Source organism: Lipotes vexillifer, unplaced genomic scaffold, assembly GCF_000442215.2.
Source record: "Lipotes vexillifer unplaced genomic scaffold, Lipotes_vexillifer_v1.1 scaffold240, whole genome shotgun sequence".
Lineage (NCBI taxonomy): Eukaryota > Metazoa > Chordata > Mammalia > Artiodactyla > Lipotidae > Lipotes > Lipotes vexillifer.
Window position 1 is genome coordinate 7576504 of NW_006797481.1, and position 18442 is coordinate 7594945.

General features: G+C 45.6%; 1 protein-coding gene across 1 annotated transcript in view; it reads left to right on the forward strand.

Annotated features, from left to right (window-relative positions):
• NRAP (nebulin related anchoring protein) overlaps positions 1 to 18442 on the forward strand; it is a 71044-nt gene that overhangs the window by 28184 nt on the left and 24418 nt on the right. The window contains 13 exon segments of the mRNA XM_007469623.1: positions 598 to 702; positions 2006 to 2113; positions 2355 to 2456; positions 4106 to 4303; positions 4901 to 5005; positions 7420 to 7518; positions 8610 to 8714; positions 9865 to 9972; positions 11601 to 11912; positions 13050 to 13154; positions 15264 to 15362; positions 17006 to 17110; positions 17821 to 17928. Coding sequence (XP_007469685.1) covers positions 598 to 702; positions 2006 to 2113; positions 2355 to 2456; positions 4106 to 4303; positions 4901 to 5005; positions 7420 to 7518; positions 8610 to 8714; positions 9865 to 9972; positions 11601 to 11912; positions 13050 to 13154; positions 15264 to 15362; positions 17006 to 17110; positions 17821 to 17928 — 1659 coding nt within the window.

An 18442-nucleotide genomic window follows, 5' to 3' on the forward strand; every position in this document is an offset into this window, starting at 1 on the left:
AGCTTTGCTGACTGCATCCCATTGTGGACTTCATGTATTCCTCTGGCCTCCAAATGCCTGTAACATAGTAGTTGGATCTATAGGTTTGATCAGGTTCAGGTTTAATTTGGGGGCAAGACTGCTTCTCAAATGATGCTGTGTTCTTCCACTGAGAATCATATAATGTCTGGTTGGCTGTTCTTGTGCGTGATTTAAGATGGCTTTTTTCCAATGGGGGCAGGCATAATATAATTACTCTTTGGGTATCTACCCTGCACATAGCAAGAGGTTCAGAACTGCATCAAGTTAAAAACATAAGTTTCATACCCTCAGGTGCTTCAGAGAACAGTGGGTGAGGTAGTCACAGGGAAATCTTTTGCAAACTCATAACTTTGAGCATGCCTTTGAGTTGTCTGACTTTTCATTTGGTCTTCAATCTGTTAATTTAAAACACTCCTAAAATTACAGGCTTCCTTGTAAAAGGCCTTTTCCGGAAACTCCTTCTCGGCTACAGGCCTACCAAAAGAAAGTGAAAAAGAGAGTGTTCTCTCCAAAGTTCTCCTTCTGCCCATGTAAAAACCATGCACTTACCCTGCAGGTTTATTTTAAATCCAACAGGTGAATTACCGTGCTGACTATGAGAAAAATAAGTTGAATTACACATTGCCACAGGATGTACCTCAGCTGGTGAAGGCCAGAACCAATGCCGAATTGTTTAGTGAGGTAAGCAAGCAGCATCGGTGAGAACGTGGTGAGGGTTATGCACAGACGTGAAAATGAAGATGCAAGGATGGTCCAGCAAAACAGGGACCAGGGGCTATTCTGTCCATGGAGAGGTTCATCAGAGGCGCCCATCAGGTTATAATTTTGAATTTTGCTGTCTCGTGGCATGTGGTAGTTCATGGGGCTCAATGGATCATAGCAATTGAATTCTCACTGTATATGCACATGTAGGATGTGTGCTGGGACACACACACACACACACACACACACACACACTCATCATCAGTATCATCATCATCATCATCCTGATGACTTCTAGCTGGTGCTTTGCTGTGTGGGTAAAATTTAAGTTGTAAGAAGACCAATCTTAATCACCAGATTCTTCCGGGAGTCACAACTAGGCTATGATTAGGCTTCTCATTCTAGATGGGATTTGTAGGGCAGGAGAACGTAAAAAGGAACTAACCTTGGATGGGGAGAGATCAATTAGGAGTTTGGGATTAACATATATACACACGACTGTATATAGGATAGGTAAACAGTAGGGACCTACTGTATAGCACAGGGAACTATACTCAATATCTTGTAATAACCCATAATGGAAAATAACATACACACACACACACACACACACACACACATATCTAAATCACTTTTCTGTACACTTGAAACTCGCACAACATCGTAAATTAACTATACTTCAATAAAAAAATAAATCAGGAATAACCTTTTCCGTATGCTTATTCTGTGCTGGGCACTGGGATAGGCACTTTACATATGGAATTATTCCGTTGTTATAACCCCTTGGAGGCATTTACTAGAGAGACACAGTTGGTGGCCTGGGCTTTGGTATCAGATAGACAGAGAGAGTCAGGTGTTACTACCATGGCAATAATAATAACTTACGTCCGTGTTGCACCTTACGTGCTTAGGTTATTTGTTTTCGTGTATACAATTTATTCTCAAAGCCACCCTGAGACAGATAATATAATATTATTTTTTCAACTGGTAACCTGAGGCCCAAAGAGGTAAAGTGATTTGTCCAAGGTCACATGATCAGGAAACAACAGCGCTAGGATGAACCCATCGGTCTTCTCCTTGCCCCCTCCCATTAGCACTGCCCCACATGACCCTACAGTGAGGGAATCAACTGTGTTAATAATTGATGTTATCACTTTGATAGCAGCCAAAATTCTGGTCTGTAAACAGAAGAAGACTTTGTTATTGAAAAAACAAAATTCTGTTCAACTTTTGGCAGGGCTCTGGATAGCGACTCCCATTCACCTGCGTTCTTGTTTGTCAGGTTAAGTACAAAGAAGGCTGGGAGAAGACAAAGGGGAAGGGATTTGAGATGAAGCTGGATGCCATGTCTCTGCTGGCCGCCAAAGCCTCCGGAGAGCTTGCTAGCAACGTAGGTTTTCTCTCGTTAACTCAGAAATGCATAAGAAATTGTCCCAGTGGAACGTCAGTGGTCCCGCAGAAAAACATAATGACTGTTAACATTGTAAACATCGCTATACTTTAATCTTCCACTGGGTTCGAGAAAGACTGGGAGGTGTTTTTTTAGATTTGTTCCCCTTGCACTTGTTAAACCACAGCCCCTTAGATGGCAAAGTTTCTCTCTCACCGTCGACTTTCCTCTTTCTCTCAAGATTAAATACAAAGAAGATTATGAAAAAGCAAAAGGCAAAGTCCTGGGAACTACAGACACGAGGCTTCTGCACTCCCTGCAGGTTGCCAAGATGAGCAGTGAGGTAAACGCTTTTCTACCCCCCAAACCTTCACTTAGAGTTGTGCTGCTCTGAAAGGTTTTCCCCAGCCTGCTTCACCGGAGACCATTATTTTTTCCACTTCCACTTATAATTTCTTTCCTGGCTTACGTGAGAAGTGTTTTCTCTTTCTTTATTTTGGCAAAGGATACTGTTCTTTTAAAGTAGATGAGAAGCATGTGGTCCCTAAGTAGATAAGAAGCATGTGGTCCCTAAGATGACCGGCATCTACTGTTCACGGTACAAGATGATCGGCCACATCTATTCACTCTGCGGATGTTTGCTAAACAACTACTCTGCGTGAGATACAGTGTGAGACACTGGGGCCGTAAGAGCAAACAGCACATAACTGGTTCCTCCCTAATGGAGCTTAATTCTACTGGGAGAGTTAGACAGGAAGCATCCTGTTTATTGAGGTGATGTCCTGGATGAATCCTCTCGTCCGAACACACACGATATTCAAAATGTTTAGCCACCAACTAGGGCATCCAGTCTCCAACCACTCAAAATGACACTGCTTGTAAACAACTGTAATGGCTGGAGGTTAACCTTGGTAAATGTCACTTACCAGAAGCCTTTGGGGAAGGAAAGTTCTGCCAGAAGGTCAGACTTGGTTTCTAATTAAGACTTCGTTGTCAGTGCCGAACAGGCAAAAAGGAAGCACGGGCATTGGTTTTCTGCTTTACGATGGCCTGCTCTAAGCTGTGAGGTCAGCTTATGCCGCTTTGATGATGCAGTCAGATATAATTACCTAATGAGTCATGAAGGACCCAGGGCTTGAAATGGAATAAGAGTGTTGGCATCTGGGTCACCATTTTGGTTGTGCCTACAGAACAAGCCCTATGATGTGCATAGTCATGAAGCATTTGGCTTCAGTTTAGACAGAGAACAAGTTGGTATTTCCCGTTTGCAGTTGGAGCAAATGGGGCCAAAAACAGATGGACTTGCCCAAAGTCATATAGTAGTCAGTGGTCGTGGTAGAGGAGTGGAGAATTAGACCCTAGAACTCTTACTTACTGGCACCGTGCTGCATCTACTGCGCTCCCTTTCCTCACCATCACACCATCACCATAGCACCACCATTATCACCGTATCACCATCACCACCATCGCCACCATCATCACACCACCCATCCTCATTGCTAACGTTTATCAAGTGTTTGCTATATGCCATCCCTGCGCTAAGTGGGTTTGAGCTACTCTTTTGTTTACTTATCACAATAGCCCTCCAAGGAAAATGAGCCATTAGAGAGGTAATGTGACTTTCTAGAGGGCATCTAGCTGCCAAAGCGCTGATCAGATTTGAACTCAAGCTTGGCTGGCCCTGGAGCCCAAGCTTTGTGATCTTGCCTCTTAAAGTTTCTACAGAAACCATGGGTAGAGTGTTCTCTTCCTGGAGCAACTGGGGAAAAAGAGTTAGGAGGCATCCCTCCCAGAGACAAAGTAGTGTGAAACCTCAGTTTCCAGGTGCCACCACCTTACAGAGCCAAGACTTGGGTCACATCCTTTGGACAGACAGGTGCCATTGTCCAGAGTGCCAATTCCTCATGGAAACCTGGCCTACTTTCTGGTGTTTTCACATCACTCCTGCCAAGGCAGGCTTCAAGTAATACAGCGTGTTTTGGTGCATTCAAGGTTGAATACAAGAAAGGCTTCGAAAAGAGTAAGACCCACTTTCACCTGCCCATGGACATGGTCAACATCAGGCATGCTAAGAAGGCCCAAGCTCTGGCCAGTGACCGGGACTACAGGAAAAAACTGCATGAATACACCGTGCTGCCTGAAGATATGAAGACTTGCTGGGCCAAGAAAGCCTACGGGCTGCAGAGTGAGGTGAGCCCTGGCTCTTTGCCAGTTCTCCCCACGCATCTCTTGCAACTGGTGACAATTTCAGAGTGATTTAGAACCTGTGCGTGAGTCTATTAGGTGACTCAGAGGACTAAGAAGAATTTCTGGAGATGTGCCAGGCCCAGGGAGGATGGATGGAGAGGTAGAGATAGAGAATGAGTGAAGACAGTGGAGACTAGAGGGTGGAGGATTGGGGCTCAGAGCTATTGCGAAAGTCAAGATGTGTTGGTAACGGGATGAGCAAAGAGGAAGCAAGTGTTGAAAATGGTAAATCTGGTAAATGTTATAAAGCACATCTGGGAAGTGTAGCGGGTTGGCAGATAAGATCCTTAGGCAAAAAGTCTGAAAAGCCCTCTTTTTGGTAAGGCAGAGGTGTTTCAGAGTTAAGATAGAACGGCCTCTTCTGATTACAAGGTGAGCCAGTGGCTTCACCCCCAAGCAGAGTTCTGCCCGACTGTAACAGAGCGGAGAGCAGCTCTTCCACAGAGACAGATATAGGATCGAGGCCTGTCCTAATTTGCCCGTTAACTTTGCCCCATCCGCATCCATGTGTCTGATTAGAGCTTGGTTTTTCTCTTGCAGCTGCAGTACAAGGCCGACCTCTCGTGGATGAAAGGAGTTGGGTGGCTGACGGAAGGCAGCCTCACTCTGGAGCAGGCCAAGAAGGCTGCGCAGCTGGTCAGCGAGGTAACCTGAGCCCAGGCCCCCAGCTTCTAGTCTTTCTCAGCCCAAGTCACCACCGAGAGCCACCTTTCCCTCTGATCCCTCCCCCATCCCCAGGCTTATTTTGAGTGAGACTCAGAAGAGTACGTCACTTTGCACGCATAGCACACCCTGAACTAACTTTCATACCCTTAAGCTTCCCGGGGAGGTATTTGTAAGAAGCCAACTGAAAGTAGTAGTTGGATCCAAAGCCTCGTTCAGAACGGTTGTGATATAGTTAGTCACGTAGGAAACATGTTTGTTGTGTAAGAAGTGTGTGATTCCTTCTGAATCAGAGAATCTGGTGTTTGGAGGTCGGCATTCTCATCGTGCGTGTGCCTTAAACTCACTGCAGACCTCGGGCAAGTCACTCAACACTGCCTATCCTCTTTCTCTCTTATAAAAATGAGAACGTTGGAAAGGATACTCTACAAAGTCCCTGTGGCTCCAGGCCTGTGCTTCTCTTTATACCGTGTAGAGCTGGCGTTGGCAGCAGGCAGAGGAGGACTTTTGAAGGACGTTTCGTTTGGAAATGGGACTATTGCGGGAGCTCTGTTTGGGATCTTCAAAGGGGTTTCTTATTTCGGTGCCAGGAAGGCTGAGTTGGCATTTCTCTTGCATACGGTAATAATAGTGGCGATAACAGCTGCCGTTTATGGACTGATAATAGTTATGTAACCACTGCTATCATTCATGGATGACTTTGAGTGTATTACATACCTGTTGTTCATTTGTTGTTCACATTTACTATTACTATGTGAGTAGACACTAGTAGTATGCTATTAATATCCCCATTTTACATTTGCGAAAGGTGAGAGACAAAATCACATTTCAGTAAGTGGCAGAGCTGGGATCTGTACCCAGTATTTTGGTCCAATGCCCCAGCTCTGGACTATTAAACAAAATTGAATCCCCAAAGCACGTTTTGTAATTTATTCTCATTTTTCAACTGTACTCGTCTTTCTCTCAGACACAGACACATTGAAAGTTAGGGTGCACAGATAAGGAGGGTTCTCATTACTGAACTTCTCTGAGACCAACTGAAATCCAGGTGGAGCAAGCCGAACCCCATTTGACTTGGATGGGGTGCAGTAAGGGGACCTTCTGCCTTAGGAATGCCCATTCCTGTCTCACTTCCTATACTGACTAATTTTCAAGCTCATCAATGGGCAAGAAGGTATCATTTCCTTTGCCTTTTTCATGTCCCTCCTCTGCCCTGGGCAGGGTGGGTTCTTGGTTCCTCCCTACACTCTTATGATTTGACCGATGCAGAGGCTGGGATGCCCGGGAATTTCCAGCCATGGGAGGGACACTGTGACTTCCTTCAATTACGTAGTGAAGGAGTTTTCCCATTCAACACACTGGAATGAGAAAGAAAAAGTACAAGTCTCTTTGGAATATTTTTTTTTAGATTCTTTTTTTTCCCAAAGGGAAGAAATTTTGGAGTTTCCCATATTCCAATCCCTATTTTGGGTTCAACTGGTATCGACAACCCTCTTGCTGACAGCACTGGGGGCTCTGCTCATCTCTGATCTCCCCACCATGTGAAGCTTTTGCTTCCATAAGCCATTCTCAGCAGCTTCCTTTCCCATCAACTCTGGCAACTCCAACGGAAAAGCCAGAGGAACCAACCTCTGTGAAGGGCAAGAAGTCCCCGTGGGGGGACAGAATTAGCACATTCAAATTTTGCCAGTTGCATTGTGGCTGTGAGATGGCAACGTGATGAAGACAAGCCCAGTGATCTGGAACATGGAGAGCTGGGAGGGCAAATCCCACCTTGCCACCCACCTGCTGAATGTGACTCTTGGCGTTGCCCTTCGTTAGAGCTGATACTTTCTGGATCATCCTGACGGCACCGTGAATAACAGTGATGGCGAGCGTAGTGAACACTTACTCTGCCCAAGGACTCGACTCGTGGGAAGTGTGGCATTGAAGCCTCCGCACCACCCTCAGTGACGCAGCTTCTATTGTTTTCCACACTGTACAGTCCAAGCCCGAGTGGCTCAGGTGATCCAGTGATGTGCCCAAGGCCGTGAAGCCGAATAGGTAGAGGGGAGATTTGGACCTTGGGATTCATGGTTGTAAAGTCCAAGTTCCCTCCACCTCACTCTCCTATGTCAGATCTAGGTTTATAAAATGGATCCATCCCAGGGCTCATGGTAACATACAGGGTTCACTGAAGGGAAAATTCGAGTCCCCATTCAGTAGTAGCAACTAAAACAAGCTCACCAGGGCTGGAAGTCTCAGGTCTGCGTGGTCCTCTTTAAGCTACAGGACCAGCTGGAGCATCCCCCCTGGGGAAATGCTTGGGTCACAGAAGGTATGCGTGTGTATGCATGTGTGTGATGGTGGGGACAGCCCGATCCTAATGCTATGGGGTCCCTTTTCTTTGGAAACAGAAAAACTACAGGCAGAGGGTGGACGAGCTGAGGTTTACCAGTGTGGCTGACAGTTCCCAGATGGAGCACGCCAAGAAGAGCCAGGAGCTGCAGAGCGGGGTGAGTCCCAGGCTGCCCTTTCTCCACCGGGCTGCTGTGTCATGGGCCTGGGAACCTCTGGGGACAACAGCGGGTGCTGCCCATGCACGATCCAGGGACCGAAGAGCCTTTCCTTTAAATAGGCTGGACCCAGCTCTCTATGGGCTTCCAGGCCTCCCTGCCTCACCCACTACACTTCTCCTCTGGTTGTTAAGGGCAGATGTCAGCTGACATTATTCCTTTTCAGCTTTCAGGCTTTCCTAGTTCCTTCTTTCTTTGTCCTTCTTTTCTCTCTTATCAAAGACTCCATAATTCTGGAGCCAGGAGAGAGGAGGATAACATTTGCTTGTGGGATGTGTGCACTTCATGCCCACTTGAGCTCAAATGTGGAAGGTGGGACAACGAAACACCACATATGTTATTTACATGTTAGTGGTCAACAGCCGAACAGGTGTAGCTGCTACCATCTGGCCAGGACATTCCTACCTTTCCTTCCTAGAGGTCCAGGTACACCTGCCAGAAAGCATGCAATCAGCATAGTTCAGAGTCAGCAGAAAGCCACTGCATGGAAACTCAAGCTGGGGAGTGGGAGAGGGTGGAAGAGAGAAAGAGCAGGAGTGATATGGTTTCCATGGAAAAGATGTTCACTCACGTTGCCTTTTTGGTTACTGTTCACTTTCCAGGTGTCAGTACCTGTGGAAACATTAGGTTTGATTATGGGGTGCAGGTGACAGGGGATGCTTCTTATTTTTCCCACCTGGGGAGTCTGTGCTCATCTGAGCCCTCAGGTGGGTTATTTTTTGTGGCCATGGACACTGTGGATGGGAACAGCTTGGGGAAGTCAGTGCCTCCTCAAGGGAAAGGTGTGAAAATGAAAACCTTAGAGGGGGTCTCAGGTTGGCGCCCCGGCTACATTCTCCTCCGAGCCCCTCACCGCTGCTGCTCCTTCCTGCATCACCTCTTCTGCGTTAAGCCTCGCTTCCTGCACGCTGCCAGCAGCATCAGGTCTGGTTGGTCTGGTAATGGACTTTCCATGTAAGACACAGGGAGCTGAGCAGCCAGCCACCTCCTCCCTTGTCTCCTGCTTCTGACCCGGTGCTCTCTCCCAACAGGTGGCCTACAAGGCAGGGCACGAGCAGTCTGTCCATCAGTACAGCATCAGCAAAGATGAGCCTCTCTTCCTACAGGCCCAAGCCAACGCTGCCAATCTCAGTGAGGTACAGCCAGAGGGAGTGAGCAGCCCAGGGCTCTGCTTCCCTGAGTGTAGGCGCCTGGTCCACAAAACCCACCGGCCGTGTCGGTGTGTCTGTGTCAGCTGAGGCTGTGTACGTCTGGTCATTGTAAACAGCTCGTGACCAGTATTTTAGGGGGAGGGAAGACCAGCCTTTGGTAGGAATGAGCTGGTGGGAGATTTGAACCACTGACTCTATGATGGGGTAGGAGGAAGTGGTTATTCCGGGACTGGAGTTAAAACAGCGTAAGAGGGGAGTAAATAAGAGCTCAGACATTAGCTTCAAACTGCCTGGGTTTGATCCTTGTTTCTAACACTTACTAGGTGTGCAAGCTTAACCAATTTCTTTGCTCTTGGTTGTCCCCAAATGGGACATGAGAGCACTCATAGTCTCCTCGACATTAGGTCGCCTTGAGGCTTCAGCGAGCTGATACATGCAAAACACTCAGAGGAGCGTTCACAGGGCAGTTGTTCCTTAGTCACGAAAGCTTGCACAGTTCCAACTTTCCTTCTCTGTCTTCTAAGGAGGGGCCTTTCTTGGCTCTTCTGCTTGGCTCCCAGGTCTTTAGGGTCCTGATCCGAGGAATGGGTAGAGGGGAGAATTGGAAGGAGCAACAGAAGCTAAACTGATTCACACACAGAAATGGAGGGAACCTTCCAGAAGAAAGAACTTGAAATCTGGAGGTGGGGGGCAGGACAAAAAATGGGAGGAACAAAGAAAAGACCCACATGGACTAGAGGCTGGGCTCGGAAAGGAAAAGGGGTGCAGCTGGAGCAGCTGCTGGGCTGGTGGGGTGTGTGGACAGAGATGGAGAAGAGAATTTTCAGATATGCTGCTGTGTGTTGTGCAATGTTATTCCACCCATGACAAGTCATTAAGACTTCCATGAAGACGCCTAGTATCTTCCAAGTCTTCTGGAGTTCAATTTCTGCCTCTTTTGGCCAAAGCCCTATGTGGCAAGAGGCCTTAAGGCAGGAGCAAGAAGGCCTGGTTGTATTTAAGTTAAAGGTTTCTCTGGCTCTCAGGGTATCTATGGAAGGATGTAATAGGTGTTTCCCTCTTGGAGAGGTCATTAAAGAGTGTAAGAGAAGCCCTCTCACATGAGGATGATCTCTTTTCTCCTAAATTCCCTTAGAAACTGTATAAGAGCAGCTGGGAAAAGCAGAAGGTGAAAGGGTTTGAGCTGCGTCTTGACTCCTTGGCCTTCCTGGCAGCCAAAGCCAAGAGGGACCTGGCCAGTGAGGTAAGCCAGTCCCCAGCTTGTACTTGACACCACGAATCCTGACATTTACATCTGGGAGAGTCTGAAAGTGTCCTGGCAGGTTTTTAGTCTCTCTGAGCCTCAGGGTTCTAATGTGTAAAATGGAGATAAATATGACCACCTTGCAGTGAGATAATCGTTTAAGTGTCTGGCACACTGCGTGCTGCACACTGGTTTTTGGTAAGCCGTAATTGTTATTATGAGCAGTAGTAGTGTGAGTGGTAATCCAAATCACTCATTTTACAGAAAAGCTGATGCCCAGAGACATTCCATGACTTTCTAAGGTTGTAGAGGCCTGCTGATGGTTAAGAGCACAGGCTCTGGTGTCGGATAGACTTGGGATAAAATCCCAACTCCATCACCCATTAGTTTGTGATTTGGGGCAGGTTGTTTAACCTTTCAAAATCTCAGTTAACTCATGGGTAAATTGGTAATTGCAAAATGGTTATGAGGAAATGAAATGAATTGATGTATATTAAGTGTTCTGTAGTCCAGTGCTGTCTGTTATGAATCTGATGTGAGATAAGGAGCCTAGGACAGAACATAAGTCACACTCTGCTTCCTTCATCGAGAAAGTCTTGCTTCCAAAAAAAACCCCAATATATATACATGTATATATATATATTCTGTATCTATTGTGTGTGTGTGTATATATATATATATATATATATATATATAGTACATATATATACAGAAAATATATCCGTAAGTGTATATAGATATCAGCTGAACTAAACAGTGGCTTGGCAATGTGGTTGATTTCCGTTATGACACAAGCCCCTTATCTTATCAACTGGTAACATTTTACAAACCAGCGCTTGTCTTCAGATGCACTTTGAGTGACACAGATTTATACCATGCCTGGCTCATTGTAAGTGTTCAGTAAAATGTGGCAGATATTGATACCGTTGTTCTTGCTGGCAGATTTGAGAGTAGAGCCCAAGTCTCCTGATGGCCACGGTAATGATGATGTTGAAATGATGCCACACACCAGTATTCTGTTACAGTTTTCAAAGCATTTCCATATTTATTCTTTTTTCGGATCCTCATTACTTTTGGCCTAGTGCTTTTTCAGGCCAATGTGCTCCCTTTTGCTCCCCATAACTCCTAAATATTTATACGTACCTCAGTTGTCTTTAATTTGAGCTTCTTTCTGAAACAGCAGTTGTATTTTAGATATTCCGTGTCTTTTTCATTTTGTGATGACTTTCTCTTTATAATATTCTCACTGTTACCAAAAAAGATTATAAAGTGGCTTTCATGAAAGCAACAGGCCACTTAAAAATAAACCCAGAAAGAGTAATCTCAAATAACACAGAGACAAGATAGAATTTCACCAGGAAATTGAGAAGACTGTTCTATAGCTGAACTTTCAGTTTAGCTCTGAGCTTTCTGGCAGTCCAGGTGTAAAAGGAAATAATGAGTAGTAATATTTTTTTTCACTGTTTGATCAAAGGAAATACATCAGTTGTTCGAAGGAGGCAAGCTTTCTATGACACTAATTCTGATAGGATTCTGCTGGATGGCTTTGTTTTAACTTGCTTGCATGGCTTGATACTTAGTTCCTTTAGGAGATGCTAATGTACCCCTGCTCTCTTCCTCTCATTTAGGTGAAGTATAAGGAGAACTATGAAAAGTCCAGAGGGAAACTCATTGGGGCTAAGGGTGCCCAGGGGGATTCGCAAATGAGCCACTCACTGCAAATGTCCAAGCTGCAGAGTGAACTGGAGTACAAGAAGGGTTTCGAGGACGCCAAATCCCAGTGCCACGTCCCCCTGGACATGATCCACCTTGTGCATGCCCGCAAGGCTCAGCACTTAGCCACAGACATAGGCTACAAGACGGCATCCCGTCACTTCACAGCTTTGCCCACAGACATGAAGGTGGAATGGGCCAAGAAGGCTTACGGTTTACAGAGTGATGTAAGCTCTGTGTGTGGGTTTATGTGTGTGTGTGTGCTGGTGTTGGTGCCAGGGTTTTCCCAAACCCTTCAGGACATCGTTTATTCTCTGAGATACCTTTTTCTGGATCCCTAAGTGGAAATATTTTAGCTTCCTAGTGCTTTAATTTTTACTCAAACTATGTCCATTTTAGATTCTATATACTACCAAAAAAAATCATACAGTCAACTCCTTTCTTCTTGGAATTCTGATCTACATATGTTTTCCGTATTTCTTTTTCTTGCAGGGCGGTGGCGACGGTGGGGTGGGAGGCATGTATTTGTGACCTTCTTAACTGTGACCTGCTCTGGGAGAGCATCCCTGGTACTCATTCTAACATTGGTAGTCCCACTTTTAGAAAGGGCACCTTGCTAATCGTCAACAACCCTCTCCCCTTTCTCGTTATATTCTTTCATCTTCGGTTGACTCTTGCAAGAGAAAGTGGGTGAACTGAACAGGCAGGTCAGCTGCAACCAGACTGTCACACATGGGCGTGGGGTGGAGGCAGCACAGACACACCCTTCCAGGTAGAGCTCTTTCTGGATCGAGAGGTGATATGCTAGTTTTAGAGACGTGTCCACTTAAATGGCTTTCCATTAAAAGTACTCCTTCAATGGCAAGGGAAAAAATGAGAAATACCCCCCGCCCCGCACCGAGCTTCCTAAGAAGGAATTGGCACCGTGGGAAGCGTCGAATGTCTTGTGATATTCCCTCAAATAGCTCCCCACCTGGGTTCTGTTGTGAATTCTCATTTTCTTCTCCCCTGCATGTCATTTTAAACAAGAGACCAGGGAAAGCAGACAACGAGGACGGGCTTCTTCCAGAGGTCTGCGTGGCCTGTAATGAGGGATGCGGCTCATTTGGCTCCTGCGGCCCCACCCCCAATAGTGTCGGGCGGGGCCAAAGCCGCTGGCAGCAGGGCGACTCCAATTAAGCGGGAAATTAATTTACATTTTGGAGCCCTACCTGTGACTGTGCAGAAATAGATAAGACAAAAGTGGCATCTAATTTGACTCAGCTGGCACCAAGGCGACATTGGGGAGCTGTTAACAGCCCTTTAAATGTCCGCACACCAACAATGGCCTCCCTTTATTTTTTCTTTCCTTTCTCCTTTGTCAGAACCAATACAGGGCAGATGTGAAGTGGATGAAAGGCACGGGCTGGGTCGCCACCGGGTCATTAAATGTGGAGCAGGCAAAGAAGGCAGGAGAACTCATTAGCGAGGTGAGATTCCCTGACAGCGTGCAGCGGGCCTGGCTGCATTAGGCGTGCGGCATTTCCGTGTAAAATTAAAATAATTTCCACTCAAAAGGCAAAGAAAAAGGCAAAGCTACATGAAAGGCCTCAAAACCCAGACTAAGGCTGGTAATTAGAGGGAAACTACATACCAAACACACCCCAGTAGGGGCCCAGAGAGCCCTGGCCAAAACAAAGTGGGTGACAAATGATATTATGAATAATAATGACAATCAAACAGAGCTCAATTGCTACCCACCAACTTACCTTTTTAATGAAGCAACACGGGACAGATGATAAAAAGATAACATTTATTGCACCTAGAAAGCCCTTTGGTGACTTCGCGCACATTTTCTCCCTCTTTCTTTCCGCAGCAGGCCGTGTAAACAGTTTCTGAATATTCATGTGGTGTCGAACACGTGACACGGTTCTGGTTCTTATTTTTTGTTGGAGGGTCTCATTTCTATTTGAATCTCACTCCCGTCTACTTGCAGCCACCCTCGCTGGACCCGAAGGTTTATGAAAGGAGCCCTTTCCTCGCATTTTAGGGCAGTATCCCTGAGCAGATCTTTTAAAGATTAGATCAGGGTTTCTCAGTCGCGGCCCTGTGGACGTTTTGATAATTCTGTGCTGTGGGGCTGTCCTGGGCCTTGTGGGATGTTTGGCAGCATCCCCAGCCTCTATGCACTAGATGCTAATGGTACCATTTCCCATTATACACATCACTTAGACTTCGAGATGGTTCCTTCATGCGTGGAAGTCTGGCATCCAGGGGATCTTTTTGGAACCATTTTTCCCGTGCGGTGGTCTTAATCTTCTACTACGTTTTGCAAAACTTATTCAACAGATTTGCTTATCTTCCGTGCTTTATACTTAGTCCTCAAACCTCAGGAAGGCAAGACATCTTTCAGCAACTTTTCCCAACCATCTCATTCCAGTTTGGCACATTTCCAGTTTAGTGTCAAATTGGATTGGCCTCTAAATTTTCAGACAGAATGCCAGGCACCGTGAAAGAGCCACAAATGCACACACACACCTGTCATTTAAAGCAGGAGTTAGCAAACCTTTTTTTGTAAAGGACCTGATGGTAAATATTTTTCGTTTTGTGGGCCACACTGCTTCTGTTGTAACCGCTCACCTCTACCATTGTAGCATGATGCGGCCATAGACAATACGTAAATGAACGGGCACGACTGTGTTCTAATAAATCTTTATTTACAAAAACAGTTGATGGGTCAAATTCGACTGGATATTGAACTGTCTTCTTAAGACAGCCCAGTATACAAATATCCAACCCAATAAATAAGGAAGTGTTTCTAAAATAATTGTTTGATTGGAGAAAAGATATACTTCATAATCCCATTAAAATAGCAACTGTTTTCAGTCTACTGGAACTGTATTTTAATTTAAAAAAAAAAAGGGATGAATTGAAGCCTAATTTTCAGAATACTTCAAAATTGGGTATCTAGGACTTCGTTAGCATTTGAATTTCTTGTAATTTTTTTTTTTTTCTCAGTCTCTTTCAAACTGTATGACGACTCCTTTCAATAATAGCACCCTTTTTCTTATAACCCTTACAGAATTATTGTGTACGTTAACTGAACCGGTTTCTAAAGTGATTAGATAATGTACAGTCACCGACTTAAATGCAAGGGTTTTGACTCTGGTAATCTCTGCCCAGTTCTTTTGTGGAAGGAAAATAGAACGCTTCAACTGATAAATGTAACTGTGAGTGTTCTTTCTTGCTTGGGAGACCCGAACAAAAATAAGTAAACAACTGCAAGACAGTATTTGAAGGCTATAGAAAAAAATCCTTTACTAAGTGTGTATCCTCTGGTGTTTTACTGGTATAACCTAATTTTGTGATGTTTTCTTTGCACCAGGTGGAAAGACTTTAATGTTAATTGATACGAGGTTATTCTTAAATTGAAACAAATATTAACCTGAAGGCACCTAGGATATAAAGATGGAGGAACAGCCGAATAATAATTATGTTCACAAATTCACTCTAATCTCAAGCAACCTATGATTTTCTCTTTCAAATGGCATGAAAGAACAGCACAAAATTCACAGCTTTGATCTTTTTCTGCTCAACAGAAGAAGTACCGTCAGCATCCAGATGCTTTGAAGTTTACCAGTATTAAAGACACTCCGGAGATGGTCCAGGCCAGAATTAGTTACACCCAAGCAGTGGATGTAAGCGATAATGTATATACATTATGACTCTAAGAGTGGGCTCTTCTTTCAACCCTGCGATTGAAGCCCAGGGGTTCTTGGCTTGCTCCTTCTGTTGTTCTAAGGATGAAGGAGCTTCTTATCCTTTGCTGAGGGCTCACCTTAGTGGCGGCGGGGCCTCCTCATCGGGGTGTAGACGGGGTGTTACCGCTGCTCTTAGGATGCCAAGGAGGGCTCCACCACCCCACTGCCCCATGCTTTCACTCCTCCGCATTTGCATGTCTCCAGGATTTGTCTGTGGTCGAGGTCTTTTCCCCACTCCTTTGTTCTGAAGCATTGTTTTCAGAAATGGAACTTCTGGGCGAAATTCTTGGTAATTATAACACCTAGGAATTAGAATGCTTAGGGCTTCTTGGGACACACGACAGGAGTTCTTGCTTTCCGAATTCTCCCAAAGACTTTGAAAAGGATTTGGGTCTGATGTGTGTACATTAGACTAACTTTCAAGCCATTTCCCATATTCCCTTTATAAAATGAAGCCAAGATCTGACCTTCTGCCCTCTCAGCACAGGGTTCTAGACAGAACTAGACGGAATGATGAGGTCCTCTAAAAATTCATGTTAAGACATGGATTAGCCCTGGTCGGCTGATTCTACTGAGAGGGGCCCCCAGGTCATTGCTCAGGGTGGACATGCCTTTTAAATATCTTCAGACCATTTAACTTGCCATGAGGGAAATTGACAAAAGTTGGTGGGGAGGGGTTTCAAAATGTCTCCCTTGCTTCCCAATTGAACAAATTATTCCTGTTGTGCCTTATTCGACAGGCATTCTGAGATGGCTTGAGTGCCTGTCAGAATACGTTATGGGATGATTTACAAACGTATGGGTTTAGAAACGTATAATTTCTTGACAATCACCCCTTCAGAAGCAAATTTAATTCTGAGAAACACAGATGGTCAAACAAGAACTTTTGTATGGGAAAAAAAAAAGGAAAATAGCTGCTTTTTTCCTTATCCTAACCAACTCTAGGGGGCACTGCTGTGATACGTAGAAACTTGGACACATCTAATAAGATTTGGGATGGAAAAGCCTGGTTTAGAAACTTTCTCTGGTGGCAGATGCCAACTCCATGTGTCATTGCTAACTACTAGAATTATCATAAGCCCAGATAAGAGTTCTAGATGAACAGCGCCCCAGACCCACCCAGGAAACGTTTATCAGCACAAGATTCCTTGAGGTGGCGGGAGGGGAGGAGGGTAGAAGGTCCAGAGAAAATCTCGCCTGTGGAAGAGCTATTTTCTCTTGTGCCTGCTGAATTTTGATGTCCTCTCCTAGCTTATAGTTAATAACGAAATTACTAGATGTTAACCAGCCATCATTTTCTCATTTGACACCCATCTCAGCAGTGTGCTGCTACAAGTGGAGTATTAACTGAGAGGAAAGTTTCAGCCTGTCATGTTCTGGGCTGGGAACTAGAACTCCGGAGGGAGTGAAGTAATGTCACCGCACTTAGCCGTGCGAGCCAGGGAGAGGCAGGGCGCCCAAGATCTTGTCTCTATGCGGAGGTGGCAGCTGCAGTGCCCTTGTCTCCTGGAGTGTAACTTGGCTGATGGCTGTATGGGGGAGGCTTCTGGGTTTAATGCAAAACCTCTCTCCATCCACAGAGGTTATACAGGGAACAAGGAGAAAACATAAAGCATCATTACACACAGACAGCGGATCTCCCGGAAGTCCTGCTGGCCAAGCTGAATGCTATGAATATCAGTGAGGTGAGGCTGATGGAGGGGGGCGCTGGTTCTAATTACTGGAGGTTCAGGGACCTGCACAGTTGTACTGCATCCCATGCTCAGAAGCGTCCTGTTCTTCCACACTTGGTTTAATGCTCTGCTGTCACCATGTTGAAATCTGTTAAGATTTCTGAACAAGGGGCCCTATGTTTTCCTTTGCACTGGGCCCTGCAAATTATGTAGCTGGTCCTGCAGAGGAGTCAAGCTCATTGATAAGGAAGAGACTAGGAAAACTTCCTTAGTGCAGAGGACATTTGTACTGAGGGGCTAGAATATGGGAGCATCAGAATATAGATGAAGACATCCAGCCAAAGAGAGACTTTGGGAGACTTAACTCTTCCCTTCCATCATCCCTATCAGCACCTGCTTTCCTCTTCAGTAGAGACGGTCGTTAATGTTTATTCTCCATCAAGAGCTGTGCCCACGCAGCCTCATGCTTCCCATCAACTGCTGCTCAGAGCGATCTGGTTCTGACTCCAAAGCTCTTGCTTTTTAAACCCACCCCCATGGCTCTCCCCTCCAGGGGTGGACATAAGGCAGGATTCAACTCTTTGTTGGTTTTTGCTAAGCCACAGTGATCTCTCACTGGGGGAGAAAACTCCACAAGAAACCAGATTCTCGTTTTGATAACGGGAGTTCAGGAAACCACCAGGTCACAGGAGGGTCTTTATTGGTGCACGTCTTCTCGACAGACGCGTTACAAGGAATCCTGGAGCAAGCTTCGAGACGGTGGCTATAAACTGAGATTGGATGCCATTCCGTTCCAGGCAGCAAAGGCTTCTGGTGAAATCATAAGTGATGTAAGCCTCCACCTCCATTCCTAGGACAATGGTTAATACTCACCAATTTTTATTCCCTTTGCCCCTAACCCCTGCCTTCTTTTGCCTGTGGATAACATCCTCTGCCCTCCCAACTGACTGTGAGAAGGAACATGCCTTACAACAACAGCAAAAATCCCCCAGCCAGGGTACAAAGCTGATGCTGGACTGTAAATATGGACCCCCGGCAGATGAAATGCACCCTCCACCAAGCGCTTTCCTAAAGCAAGTCCACGTGAAGAGACTGTTAACAATGTACCCACCTTCCTCCAGCGTGGGCGGCCCAAGCGCTCTCATGTCCTGCCATTTCATATCCCAGCCCTTTAGTCATTGGGAGGCTTGCATATGAAAGAATAGGCCTTTTGACGACTCCCGCGCCTTTTCTTTTAACTCACCCAGTTACTGTCAAAAGAACAAAACATTTTCACCCAATACCCACCTCTTCCATTCCGTGTCCCTTGTCCCCGAGCTGTTACTCTCTCCCGCTCTCTTTCCC